This window comes from Cydia amplana, chromosome 4 (assembly GCF_948474715.1).
Source record: "Cydia amplana chromosome 4, ilCydAmpl1.1, whole genome shotgun sequence".
Taxonomy (NCBI): domain Eukaryota; kingdom Metazoa; phylum Arthropoda; class Insecta; order Lepidoptera; family Tortricidae; genus Cydia; species Cydia amplana.
Window position 1 is genome coordinate 8,191,736 of NC_086072.1, and position 13,959 is coordinate 8,205,694.

General features: G+C 40.8%; 1 protein-coding gene across 1 annotated transcript in view; it reads left to right on the forward strand.

The window, feature by feature from the left end:
- The window catches only part of LOC134663176 (solute carrier organic anion transporter family member 3A1-like), an 80,764-nt gene that overhangs the window by 65,743 nt on the left and 1,062 nt on the right, over positions 1–13,959 (forward strand). Inside the window, exons 11-18 of the mRNA XM_063519542.1 lie at positions 1,532–1,696; positions 3,366–3,567; positions 4,564–4,736; positions 7,080–7,308; positions 8,381–8,572; positions 8,937–9,085; positions 11,044–11,189; positions 12,990–13,211. Coding sequence (XP_063375612.1) covers positions 1,532–1,696; positions 3,366–3,567; positions 4,564–4,736; positions 7,080–7,308; positions 8,381–8,572; positions 8,937–9,085; positions 11,044–11,189; positions 12,990–13,211 — 1,478 coding nt within the window. The remainder of the gene's footprint in view (positions 1–1,531; positions 1,697–3,365; positions 3,568–4,563; positions 4,737–7,079; positions 7,309–8,380; positions 8,573–8,936; positions 9,086–11,043; positions 11,190–12,989; positions 13,212–13,959) is intronic.

Consider the following 13,959-nt stretch of genomic DNA (forward strand, 5'->3'; position numbering starts at 1 on the left):
AAATCTTTTATTCTTGTTAACATTGGTGACATTCCATAACTTTCAACATATATTATGTTATCAAATTGCCGGTAAAATAAATTAGTAACACTAAGAAACTGTAGGCTTGTGTCGGTCGCGAACTAAGAACTGTTAGGAATGAAATCCCGTGAGGGACTGAAAGGAACTAAAACTTTTTGCGCGCTCTTAATCGGTCTTTAGGTCCTTTAGTTTAGTGGGATTGGAGAGCGCTTGACCGAGTGAAACGGAAAACGGACGGAACGAAACGGTTCAAAATGTCGCTAGCACGAGTGCGAACGAGACAAAGAACGACGTGACACGCCAAAGCCCGAAAAGTATGATGGAAAATCATTTTTTTTTTATATATATTTTAATTTTTTTATTGTGTTAAGGTATTTCATGTTTAATATCGACATAATCATATCATACAATTTGAATTTACCAAAGATTGGAAAAAAATCGAGTGTAAAACCGATTCCTATTCATTCCCGGCTCCCAACAAGTTCAACGACCGACTGAACTAAAGGAACTAAAAGAGCGAACTAGTTCGTTTGACCGATTGACCGAGAGCGGAGCGCTCTATGTAGTGAACGGGCAGGCACAAGCCTAAGAAACTGCAACATGGCGAAGTCCGATAGAAAGAAATATCTATTCGTGGATCATACCATAACATGGATCATCTCATGACAAAATGAATGAAACATTTACTGATTGATATTGTTGAGTCTCTTAAATGTTTACAAACATTGATTGCTCACGCGTCCTAGAATAGCTCGTCTAAGCAAACAAATGCACCGGCTCCTCTGAGATAACTTACAAACAATTCGATTGTCTTGAGACAGTGGATACATATATCCACGTCGTACATTTTCTATTTATGTACTTATTGTTACATTCAAAAAGGTATGTGTTCAGTTGGTTTGTTATAGTATAAAATAGACGGAGTAGTTTGCTGTCGTAAATCACCCACACACTTTTATTTGTCGCTAATTTAAGCGACTACAAAACAGCGGACAGATAGCCTGTAAAAAACCCGGCCGTCGGATTAGGTTTTACAAAATCAAAACCATTACACAACTATAAATCATATCATAGTTTACATTTAGAACTGACATCACACAAGTGTACTTACCGCCTTCATTATCTCATTTGTTACTTTTCCAATAGGGAGTATTACTTCTATGTTTTGCCGCCAGAGTGCAGCACTAGTGACTTAAGTATACCATAGATAGAGTAACTTATACATACTGTGTCTTAAACTGTTTTTTTACAAGTTTTCACAGACAATCAAATATGACATTGGTACATCAAGGCGGTTTGTTTACAAAGGGCCTATCGGGATACGCGAAATCGAAACTCAGCTATCTGCCTCTTTATCGCTCGAATATGCAAGAGTGATAGGTTAGAAAACAAAATTTCGACTCTCGTTTGCGGTAGACCCTTAGATTGTGACTTATTGTAGCAGTGGCGCCCCCTGCGCAGAGTTTTGCGTAATATTCCCTATTAATAACAGTATGTAATTGTATTTTAGATATCCCGGTATCAATGTGGAGACTGCTCAAGAACCCAGTGTATGTTGTGACGTGCCTCGGCGCTTGCATGGAGCTCATGATCGTGTCCGGGTTCGTCGTGTTCCTGCCTAAATACTTGGAGACGCAGTTCAGCCTCGGCAAGAGTCAGGCTAGTGTTTTCACGGGTGAGTCCATTAGAACTAAACCCGTACTAATTAACCCGGCGTACGTGGTGCCTTGGCTCGATGCTTGCATGGAGCTTATGGACGTAGGTATCTTGGTTGGTCGTGTTCCTATTAAAATGCTTGGAGAACAATTTTACCTTTATGTAGGTCTCCTGGCCGCAACGTAACGCAACTTACTTATACGTCCAAAATACACACTGACGCATACGCCGGCAAAAACAAGTGTACTATAAAAAATAGGTTCTGCAATACGGTCAGACTTGTTTGTTGGTCGACGATCTAATTCTGATAAAATAAACATTGACCGTTGACCGCGCTGCATTGTAATTATTGTAAACAAATACCGCTGCAAAGAAACACATGCTATTTTATCCATAGACGTTTGTTTTTTGAATAAATATCAATAAAGAACAATCATATACATTTCATCCCACTTTAATATTTAGTATTAGATAGGCCCGTAAAGTTGTGATACTCGTATGCTAACTTTGATACAAACAATAATTGAACAATAAACGAGAACTATTGGCAAGTTTTATATGTGCATTTAACCTTGGCGTAACTTTGCTGTCACGATACGATAAGACTTTTAGCCGCAGTTAGCCCCAAATTCAAGTGCTTTATATGAACTATCTATCAAGCGTGTCAAGGTCTGTTGTTTAAATTGGTTTCTCGATCAATAAGTGTCAATTAAGAATAATAATATTACGGAAATTGCTCCTTAGTAAGAGCAAAGAAGTAGATAAAACTATAAATCAAACCATTTCAACTCAATGCGTCATTGCGCCGCTCTTTAGAGCAAGGAAGACATTAATCATTTAGATTTCCTTTATGGGGTCAGTTCTAATTTTTAATCGCGGAACATTAAAACATGTAACACATTTGGTTGACCGTGTTAGATTCCTATTAAACGTCTATCATTCCTGTCTATTTTGAGTCATATTTGTTTATTGACGTAGTAAGCTTGCCGGGTTAGGCCACAGATTACCTACTTATACATACTTGCTTCCTGAATCTATTTCTGTCCAACGACAACGAAGTATTAAAAACAGGTTTAGTGTGTTGCTACGCGACAAGTGAATTATTCAGTGTATATGTCCTACTGACTTTCATTGGTGTTTATTGATTGATGATCGGTATTCGATTTGAATATGGCGATACATTTCATATACCTACATAACCAGCACACTACCTATGGCTACCTACTTTTATATTTCTAAAATATTAGGTTTCATTACACTCCGTTCTCAACTTTGATGAACTAAATGTACGATGACTTGCTAATTATGGCATGTATTAACTTCTTAAGTTTTAATGCCATAAACAGTGGTGGCCGGTGGCCGAGTAGTCCATGCGTCTGACTTTCAACCCAGAGGCTACGAATCCTGGCTTGTACCAACGTACCAACGCTAACGATTCCAATGTTTTATTTCGGAACTAAAAGAGAATATCATTTAAGTTTTCGGAGTCATCGATCTGTAAAATCTATTCTACATCACGGAAACGCACGTATGTCAATCTTAGTAAATATATTAAAAACAGGTCACTCACGTATTTTAAGTCGAAAAACGCTCGACATGTTTCACTTCGTACCGAGAAGTGTCATCAGGAAATGTCAATCTTGTTATGCTGTTGTTGAAAAGAAGACCTTATAACGAAATATTCCCAGGATCCATCGCTATCCCCGGAGCTTGCATCGGTATCTTCATGGGCGGCTGCCTGCTAAAGCGGCTCGAACTGCGACCCAAGGGCGCCGTTCAGTTCGTACTGATCTCCAACACAGTCTGCCTCTCCTGCTACGGGCTGCTCTTCTTCCTCGGCTGCGATAACATCCAGATGGCCGGGACCACTATTCCGTATACGAATGCCAGGTGAGTTATACGCATCAATGTCCATGTAAGCTCTTTAGGGCAATCAGTTTAAAATATTTTGCCGTAACCATGGCAATGAGGTACAAGAAAAAGTTGTTAATTTACTTGAAATTGATAAACACTACTTGACACAATACACCGGCATTTTGAGCTTTCCGTCATCTCATTGCTAACTGAACTGACAATACGTATTGACATACTCGTACCTAATCTTAGTTCAGTTCAGATAGCACACTGACTTCACAGACTTCCTGCGGGTTTTCATTTCATTTCATTTATGTTATGCATAAACCATGGTTATAATAAGGTGTTACATAAACATTTGGTACATGGTCGCCCTGCAAGGGCGTAGCACTGTCTTAAAAACTAGTTTAAAACTAAAAAGATTAATTATACCTACAAAACACGATCATTTTTAAAATTGTTAGTTGTAGTAGAAATATAACAGTAATAAACAATTCACAATAAATATAGAACATTGATGATTTATCGTCAAGAAATAATTATAGTAAATTGGAATTATAATAATAAAATTAGTTAAATGTCAAGTCGTTACAGTTATAGTTTGTTAAATTATCATCAAAATACTCAGTTATGGTATAGTTTGTAGCTTTCTAGTAGACCCCGAAGGCTTATCCTATTGTCTATTGTTCAGTAAAACCGCACGTGCTACTTACCTGCAAAAAAGGGTCCTAATTATTCTATTTGGCACCTGAGCGCGGGCTAGTCCAACGCTCAAAAAACCAGTGTAGGTGCGCTCTCCGATAACGCGCCTTTGTTACGCATCTCGATGACACATTTTAGACTGGTTCTGTAGCGTTCGACTCGCCGGCACTCAGTAACCGAAGTACCGATTTTTTATGCAGGTGGTTGTGGCTCGTGGCACGAGCGGTTTTTCTTAATAATAGACAATAGGAATAGCCTTCGGGGTCTATTAGAAAGCTACAAACTATATAATAACATTTGCCAAATACCGACGTGTATTTATGTCTGCAGTAACCTGGAGCCGTTCAAGGTGAACCTGACGGCGGCGTGCAACTTCAACTGCCTGTGCACGGAGACGGACATGGAGCCGGTGTGCGGCAACAACGGGCTCACGTACTTCTCGCCGTGCCACGCGGGCTGCTCCGACTCCTTCTCCTCGCGGTCCAACTTCGCCAACTGTGCCTGTAAGTGAACACAACGTTCTCATTATCTGCTGCCATAGAGAAAAAAAAAGCGGCCAAGTGCGAGTCGGACTCGCCCATGAAGGGTTCCGTATTTAGGCGATTTATGACGTATTAAAAAAAAACTACTTGGTAGTTCTCGTTCAAACCAATTTTCGGTGGAAGTTTACATGGTAATGTACATCATATATTTTTTTTAGTTTTATCATTCTCTTATTTTAGAAGTTAGGGGGGGGGGGGGACACACACATTTTACCACTTTGGAAGTGTCTCTCGCGCAAACTATTCAGTTTAGAAAAAAATGATATTAGAAACCTCAATATCATTTTTGAAGACCTATCCATAGATACCCCACACATGGGTTTGATGAAAAAAAAGTTTTGAGTTTCAGTTCGAAGTATGGGGAGCCCCAAAAATTTATTGTTTTTTTCTATTTTTGTGTGAAAATCTTAATGCGGTTCACAGAATACATCTACTTATCAAGTTTCAACAGTATAGTTCTTATAGTTTCGGAGAAAAGTGGCTGTGACATACGGACGGACAGACAGACGGACAGACATGACGAATCTATAAGGGTTCCGTTTTTTGCCATTTGGCTACGGAACCCTAAAAATACATAGAGTGCTCACTCCATACATCAGTTTTAGTACCAAAAAGACTATTAGCATCTAGCATCGAGTAGTGGAACTATCAGTACTGCTACGTGACAATAGATGTAGCACCGACCGGAAGGTCTTATGCTGTTGAGGTGAGACTTTCCGGTCGGTGCTACATCTATTGTCAAGTAGCAGTACTGATAGTTCCGTTACTCGATGCTAGATGTAGGCACTGAAATTAATAGTCTGAACTGATGTATGGAGTGAGCACTCTGGTCTTACTATATTTCTCTATGCTGCTGCTGATAACGAGCCCCTCAAACAGAAAACACGGTTTTGGGTTTGGAGATCCAGTACATTTCATTTATTTCATTTTCATTTATTTATTTCTTTAACAATAATACATTGTGTTAGAAAACTTATGAACTAATTACATGCTTATAATTTAATTAAACTTAGTATGATGGGACATGTCAGCAAATAAATAAATTTCAAATAATAATTTAAACAATGAATAACAAGTCACAAGTACAAATAAAATAATATAATGTCAAATATAAAATATTGAAAATTCATAATTTTTAATACTACTTACAATTAAATAAATATTTGATAACATGTCAATTCATACAAAAACAAAATACTTAACGAACCACATGTCAGAATTAAATTAAATAGATTCATTGTTGTATTGGAAAAACTCTTCGACTGAATAAAAACATTTTGCTAGCAAAACAGACCTTAATTTATTTTTAAATATGAATGGGTTAGAAACTGCTTTAAGTTCTGTGGGTAGCCTATTAAAAACACATGAATTGTAGCTACTTAATGGTCTAAAGTTCACCACCAATGACTAAACGCGTGCTTGGGTTTGCGAGAATAGGGTATTTGACACATGTTGAATTGTATATCTAAATCTGGGAATAAATAAAAAAATACAAGGCCTTAAAGTTTCAAAAATATTTATTTTTTTAACTTCCAAATAGGAAAAAAATAATGATACCATTCGATTCCTTACATTTTATACCATATACATAAACGCAATATTGCACCGACAAAATCGTAATTTCCTTGTTTTCCTTGAAACGGCTTCTAACGTTACCTACATGATGACGTCACGATGTATTGCCATTTTCTCGAAGCGTTTCGTCAGTAAAGTGCGGGTGCCAGACTTTCTGTCTTTTGTATTGCTTTAAGACAATGGGTCCCATACAGACATTTGATCCTCAAAACAAACCTGATCGACTGACTCTGCTGTCCGTCCGTCCGTCCGTCTGTCACCAGGCTGTATCTCACGAACCGTGATAGCTAAACAGTTGAAATTTTCACAGATGATGTATTTCCGTTGCCGCTATAACAACAAATACTAAAAACAGAATAAAATAAAGATTTAAGTGGGGCTCCCATACAACAAACGTGATTTTTGACCGAAGTTAAGCAACGTCGGGCGGGGTCAGTACTTGGATGGGTGACCGTTTTTTTGCTTGTTTTGCTCTATTTTTTGTTGATGGTGCGGAACCCTCCGTGCGCGAGTCCGACTCGCACTTGGCCGGTTTTTTTGCTTGTTTTGCTCAATTTTCTGTTGATGGTGCGGAACCCTCCGTGCGCGAGTCCGACTCGCACTTGGCCGGTTTTTTTGCTTGTTTTGCTCAATTTTCTGTTGATGGTGCGGAACCCTCCGTGCGCGAGTCCGACTCGCACTTGGCCGGTTTTTTTTAGGGTTCCGTACTAAAAACAATATTGTGTACAGGCGTGGCGGGCAACGCGCGCGGGCTGGCGGGCGTGCTGAGCGGCGCGTCGGCGGCGGCGCTCACGGCGGCCGGCGCGCGCGAGTACAGCGAGGTGACCGTGGTGCCCGTGGCCACGGCCGGCGCCTGCAACCCGCCCTGCAACACCATCTTCCCCTTCCTGGTGCTGCTGTTCTTCATGACCTTCGTGGTCGCCGTCACGCAGATGCCGCTGCTCATGATCGTGCTCCGGTAACTGTTCCGAGATGGAGTTATAGCTACAAACTGGTTGCTTCGACCACGAATTAATTAACCCTTCGTATGTCTAAGCACTGATCAGTGCGCACAATTTTTTTTTTTTTTATTATGGCAACAAACAGTCATTACATCAAAAGATACAAAGGATGGATTACAGAGAAGACAAACAGTGCCGAAATTTACAAGCGTTATTGTAGAAACATAGGAGTTGATACTGAGTGGTAAAGAGAGATCCATCGTACTACCCAACAGACAGGCTCACAACATTTAAGTCCATTCTTTAATACAAAAGGTTTAAATTCATTCGCACTGGTCAGTGCTAATTCATACGAAGGGTTAATTGACCGTACGCTTTTCTCCAATTAGGAAACCCCAACATTACAGATTTTTTTACTTTTGACCGACTTGGTATTCAATTCAAAAGCAACTATTATTCGGACTTCGTACATGAACTGTAGCTGGCGTTAGTCTAAATCATAGAGAAATATAGTAAGACAAGAGTGCTCACTCCATACATCCATCAGTCTTATGCTCAACAACATAAGACTTTCCGGTCGGTGTTACATCTATTGTCAAGTAACAGTACTACTGATAGTTCCGCTACTCGATGCTAGATGTAGACACTGAAATTAATAGTCTTTTTGGTACCAATACTGATGTATGGAGTGAGCAATCTATGTATTTTTAGGGTTCCGTACCCAAAGGGTAAAAACGGGACCCTATTACTAAGACTTCGCTGTCCGTCCGTCCGTCTGTCACCAGGCTGTATCTCACGAACCGTGATAGCTAGACAGTTGAAATTTTCACAGATGATGTATTTCTGTTGCCGCTATAACAACAAATACTAAAAACAGAATAAAATAAAGATTTAAGTGGGGCTCCCATACAACAAACGTGATTTTTGACCGAAGTTAAGCAACGTCGGGCGGGGTCAGTACTTGGATGGGTGACCGTTTTTTTTGCTTGTTTTGCTCTATTTTTTGTTGATGGTGCGGAACCCTCCGTGCGCGAGTCCGACTCGCACTTGGCCGGTTTTTTCTCTATGTCTAAATGCTCTCTTTTCCAGGTCCGTGAGTGAAGAGGAGCGTTCGTTCGCGCTCGGCATGCAGTTCGTGATATTCCGTCTGTTCGGCTACATCCCCGCGCCCATCGTGTTCGGGAACCTCATCGACTCCACCTGTATCCTGTGGAACAAGTCGTGCAGCGGCGAGACGGGCGGCCGCTGCTTGCTCTACGATATAGAACAGTTTCGGTTCAGGTGCACGTTCTATTTTGACTGTTAGGTTTTTGTACTTAGTCTCTTATTATTTTACAGTACATATGGTGCTACTTTCCCGAACTAGTGCGGGAAAAAACACTTTCCGTGCGTATGTCGAAAATTGTGTCATCATATGTACTGTAAAACGTTGTTCGATACACGTGCGAATAGGTAATTCGCAACTCATGTCGATTTAAAACACTCCTTTCGGTCGTTTTTTAATTTATCGCCACTCGTTTCGAATTTTCTCTTTTCTGCACTCTTATCGTAAATAACTATTGTGGTTGCCTTACATGTGCTGATTTTTGGTCATCATCGACTAAATTTGTTTGGAGAACAAAATGAAAAAAGCATTGTGTTTTAGATACGTGGGTCTCTGCGGCGGCATCAAGATCGTGGCGCTGGGCATCTTCCTGGCGGACTGGTGGCTCGTGCGCCGCCGCCGCCACCTCGAGCACGCGCCGCCCGTCGACGCGCGCGACCTGGCCGGCTCCATCATCAGCCTCGACAAACGTAACTATCCATACCAGGGATGTTACGGAGCTCCGTTTCCGTTTCCGTTAAGTCGGAACTTCCGTTTGGTCATAGAGAAAAAAATACATAGAATGCTCACTCCATACATCAGTTTTAGTACCAAAAAGACTATTAGCATCTAGCATCGAGTAGCGGAACTATCAGTACTGCTACTTGACAATAGATGTCGCCACCGACCGGAAAGTATTATGCTGTTGAGATAAGACTTTCCGGTCGGTGCTACATCTATTGTCAAGTAGCAGTACTGATAGTTCCGCTACTCGATGCTAGATGTAGACACTGAAATTAATAGTCTGAACTGATGTATGGAGTGAGCACTCTGTGTATTTTTTTCTCTATGATTTGGTATTACACATCCGTTTCTGTTCCGGTTCCGTTACTTTTGAAACGGAAGTTATATCGGATGTCAATGATTAGCGCGGCAGCGGGACATGAGCGATGTACATCAAAAACAAACAGGTTTATACCAGTCATTCGCTCATAGCCCCGCTTGCCACGTGCTGCAGTAATTAGATGTTCTGGTTTATCCGTGTTTTCGAATTTAAAGTACCTATTTGTATGTGTTGTGTTGTGTAATGTATACCTACTGATAGTACTGACTCAGGCTCCGGTTCCGTTTTCAGTTCCGATTCCGTTTCTGGTTCCGATAAACTAAATTTAAAACATCTGGTTCCGCTTTCGGTTCCGATAAAACCACATCCGTTACATCCCTGATTCATACCGACCACCTATCTGCCTACCCTACCTACTGTATGCGTGATGCGTGGAAGTATGCGGCGTTTTTGGCTATTTGATGAAGTGCCAAACTAGGATTTTTAATTTGGCGACACCGAGACGTGTGCTTCTAGTGACTCCGCGAAGTGGATATACGCAAAGCATGCATGTTGTAGACGATTTATAGTGTAACACCGGGAGACCCTGTTTTTGGTGGCCGAATAGACGAGACTGGCACTGGCATGGTCTACTGTACGACTGACAAAAGAAGTTAGCGGCAAATGGTACACCCGGCCTCAAAATTGCATGGCCACTTTATGAATTATTTCATTTCTTTGCTACTGGCTGTAATTTTACATTTCTAGTAACCCTCATTACTTCTACCAAGTTTTAATAATAATACTCACGTCAACTATATATATGGTTACAATAATAACGTATTAATCGATATTTTCTCAAACATGCAATGAAAAGTCGTCGCTCCGGGCATTATATCAGGCTTCGAAGTATCACGTTTAGGGCGGAGCAACTCCAGAGAACTGTAAAGGAATTTCATACGTAATTGAAGGCCTAGGCCGGGAAGTAATTTTTTTTTAAATTCTAATGTAAACATGGGGTCTGTGTCCATGAACAGGCTAAACAGCCGAATTATATTTTTATTTTTTATTTTTAGTGAATGAATGGTTATCAGACCAAAATATCCGTGTTAACGCCTGTTATACACGAACGTACTGATATTACGATACGATATTATTATTTATTATTGATACGAATCTGTATGATTCAATGTGTTGATGAATAAATTTAAAAAATCTTGTCTATACGTAAGTCACCAGATACCTTAGACAATATTTAAAATCCTCTGCATTTATTTTATTTATTGGAATTGAGATTCTTATTATCAGGTTGTGTATAATGGCCCTAATAGGGTCTATTCGAACACTACACACGCGTAATACGGACGACTTCCGTAAAAAAAAAGTCATTATGGCAGGATTGGAAGGAAAATTAAAAAACTTTTGTCGTGTAGCTATTTGTGGTTGATATTTATAATTTGTTTTTTGAGTGGTGATTTTTTTTATTTCATTGCATATGTTTGAGAAAAGCACTATACATGCCTAGCCGTGAAAAGGTCTTGCCGACTTCGTATCACTATATCTGTCTATACCTACTCACCCGGCAAGCCCTTCTTTCCCGGCGTCTGCAGTAATGTACTATTTCAGTATTTGAAGAGTTGCCGTCTGCGGACAACGCGAGCGGTTTCCGATCGGGGCCGACGTCGGGGCCGAGCTCGGCGGCCACGTCGCCGCTCGAGGCCGGTGCGGGGCCGAGGGGCTCCATCCAGCGCACGGACTCGCAGTACTCGCAGGTATGTCACTGTTACAAGTAAGTAGGTACTTTTGGCATAAAAAGACACATAATGTAACTGGGTTAATCAACTTTTTAGGGTTCCGTACCCAAAGGGTAAAAACGGGACCCTATTACTAAGATTTCGCTGTCCGTCCGTCTGTCACCAGGCTGTATCTCACGAACCGTGATAGCTAGACAGTTGAAATTTTCACAGATGATGTATTTCTGTTGCCGCTATAACAACAAATACTAAAAACAGAATAAAATAAAGATTTACGTGGGGCTCCCATACAACAAACGTGGTTTTTGACCGAAATTTAGCAACGTCGGGCGGGGTCAGTACTTGGATGGGTGACCGTTTTTTTGCTTGTTTTGCTCTATTTTTAGGGTTCCGTAGCCAAATGGCAAAAAACGGAACCCTTATAGATTCGTCATGTCTGTCTGTCTGTCCGTCCGTATGTCACAGCCACTTTTCTCCGAAACTATAAGAACTATACTGTTGAAACTTGGTAAGTAGATGTATTCTGTGAACCGCATTAAGATTTTCACACAAAAATAGAAAAAAAAAACAATAAATTTTTGGAGTTCCCCATACTTTGAACTGAAACTCAAAAATTTTTTTTTCATCAAACCCATACGTGTGGGGTATCTATGGATAGGTCTTCAAAAATGATATTGAGGTTCCTAATATCATTTTTTTCTAAACTGAATAGTTTGCGCGAGAGACACTTCCAAAGTGGTAAATTGTGTGTCCCCCCCCCCCCCCCCCCTGTAACTTCTAAAATAAGAGAATGATAAAACTAAAAAAAATATATGATGTACATTACCATGTAAACTTCCACCGAAAATTGGTTTGAACGAGATCTAGTAAGTAGTTTTTTTTTATACGTCATAAATCGCCTAAATACGGAACCCTTCATGGGCGAGTCCGACTCGCACTTGGCCGCTTTTTTGTTGATGGTGCGGAACCCTCCGTGCGCGAGTCCGACTCGCACTTGGCCGGTTTTTTCTTGTCACACGTTGCTATAGTTACGGTCTCGTGAGTCCACAGACAAGACATCCTTTAGACTGAGCATAGTAACGCTACCCCCTCTGCCACTATATACGCTAGTTTTACTCTATCTTCGAGTCAAAGTGTCAGAATCCCGTGCCGTGATTGGTCCGTGTCTTTGAACGGACCAATCACGGCACGGGATTCGCTCACCTCGTCCCCCCGCACCCCCGTATTTTTGGCAGCATCGGTTTCATGAAATAATTGCTCTAAACTCCGTTTAGAGGATTCCTAGTCTATGCGTGAGTCACTCTTAAAATTCTAGGTTTTTCGTATTTAAATGAACCAAACTTGCATTTTATGGTAGTTATAAGACCTTTCCGTAATGGGGCATCTACTGAGCATGTTAGTAGAACATGGTACAGCAGTTCTTCTAACAATCTATGCTACTATTGTCTCCTCGCTGATGGGACAGAATAACAACAAGAAATAGTTGATTGACCCAACTACATAACTTACGTCATAGAGAAAAAAATACAGAGTGCTCACTCCATACATCAGTTTTAGTACCAAAAAGACTATTAGCATCTAGCATCGAGTAGCGGAACTATCAGTACTGCTACTTGACAATAGATGTCGCCACCGACCGGAAAGTCTTATGCTGTTGAGATAAGACTTTCCGGTCGGTGCTACATCTATTGTCAAGTAGCAGTACTGATAGTTCCGCTACTCGATGCTAGATGTAGATACTGAAATTAATAGTCTGAACTGATGTATGGAGTGAGCACTCTATGTATTTTTTTTCTCTATGCTTACGTGTACTCGCAGGAATCGCAAACAGCTCGCAAGAGCTCGCGCGTGCTGGTGGCGTCGCGGCACCTCCGCAACGACTCGAAGACCATCCAGCTCGAGAACACCAACTACAAGTCGCACTCGCGCTCCGGCTCGCGCGACCTCAGCCTCGACCAGCTCAAGCAGCTCGCGCTCAAGAGCGTCGAGAACCTGGACCTCAGCGTGCTCCCGCTGGCGCCACATTTGTGTGGCGACGAGGTAAATGCTACTGTTTTTTCTTGACACGGTTTAATGTACCTAATGAAAATTTATACTTAAAAATAAGGACATTAGCGATTGGTTATTGGGTGTATTCCCATTCATCCCCCTCTTTTTATGGCGGCGGCTACATGGGGTTGAGTACATCCATATTTAGCCGTATTATTTAAGATCGGTTTTCCTAGGCATAGAGAAATATAATAAGACAAGAGTGCTCACTCCATACATCAGCTAGACTATTAATTTCAGTGTCTACATCTAGCATCGAGTAGCGGAACTATCAGTACTGCTACTTGACAATAGATGTAGCACCGACCGGAAAGTCTTATGCTGTTGAGATAAGACTTTCCGGTCGATGCTACATCTATTGTCAAGTAGCAGTACTGATAGTTCCGCTACTCGATGCTAGATGCTAATAATCTTTTTGGTACTAAAACTGATGTATGGAGTGAGCAATCTATATATTTTTTCTCTATGTCCTAAGATAGCGGTGCCGTCATATAGCGGCCGTCTCCATACTAAATAATACGGCTAAATATGGATGTCGTAGTATTTGTATGGAGACGGCCGCTATATGACGGCACCGCTATCCTAGGAAAACCGATCTTAACTGTCACATTTTTGACGTAAAATGCTTAAACATGGCAACAATTTAGTACCTATGGAATTTCTTTAGTCCCATTTTATTGAATTTTTACTATGTCGCACTAGATAGATAGATAGATAAACCATTTATTAGCTTGCCACA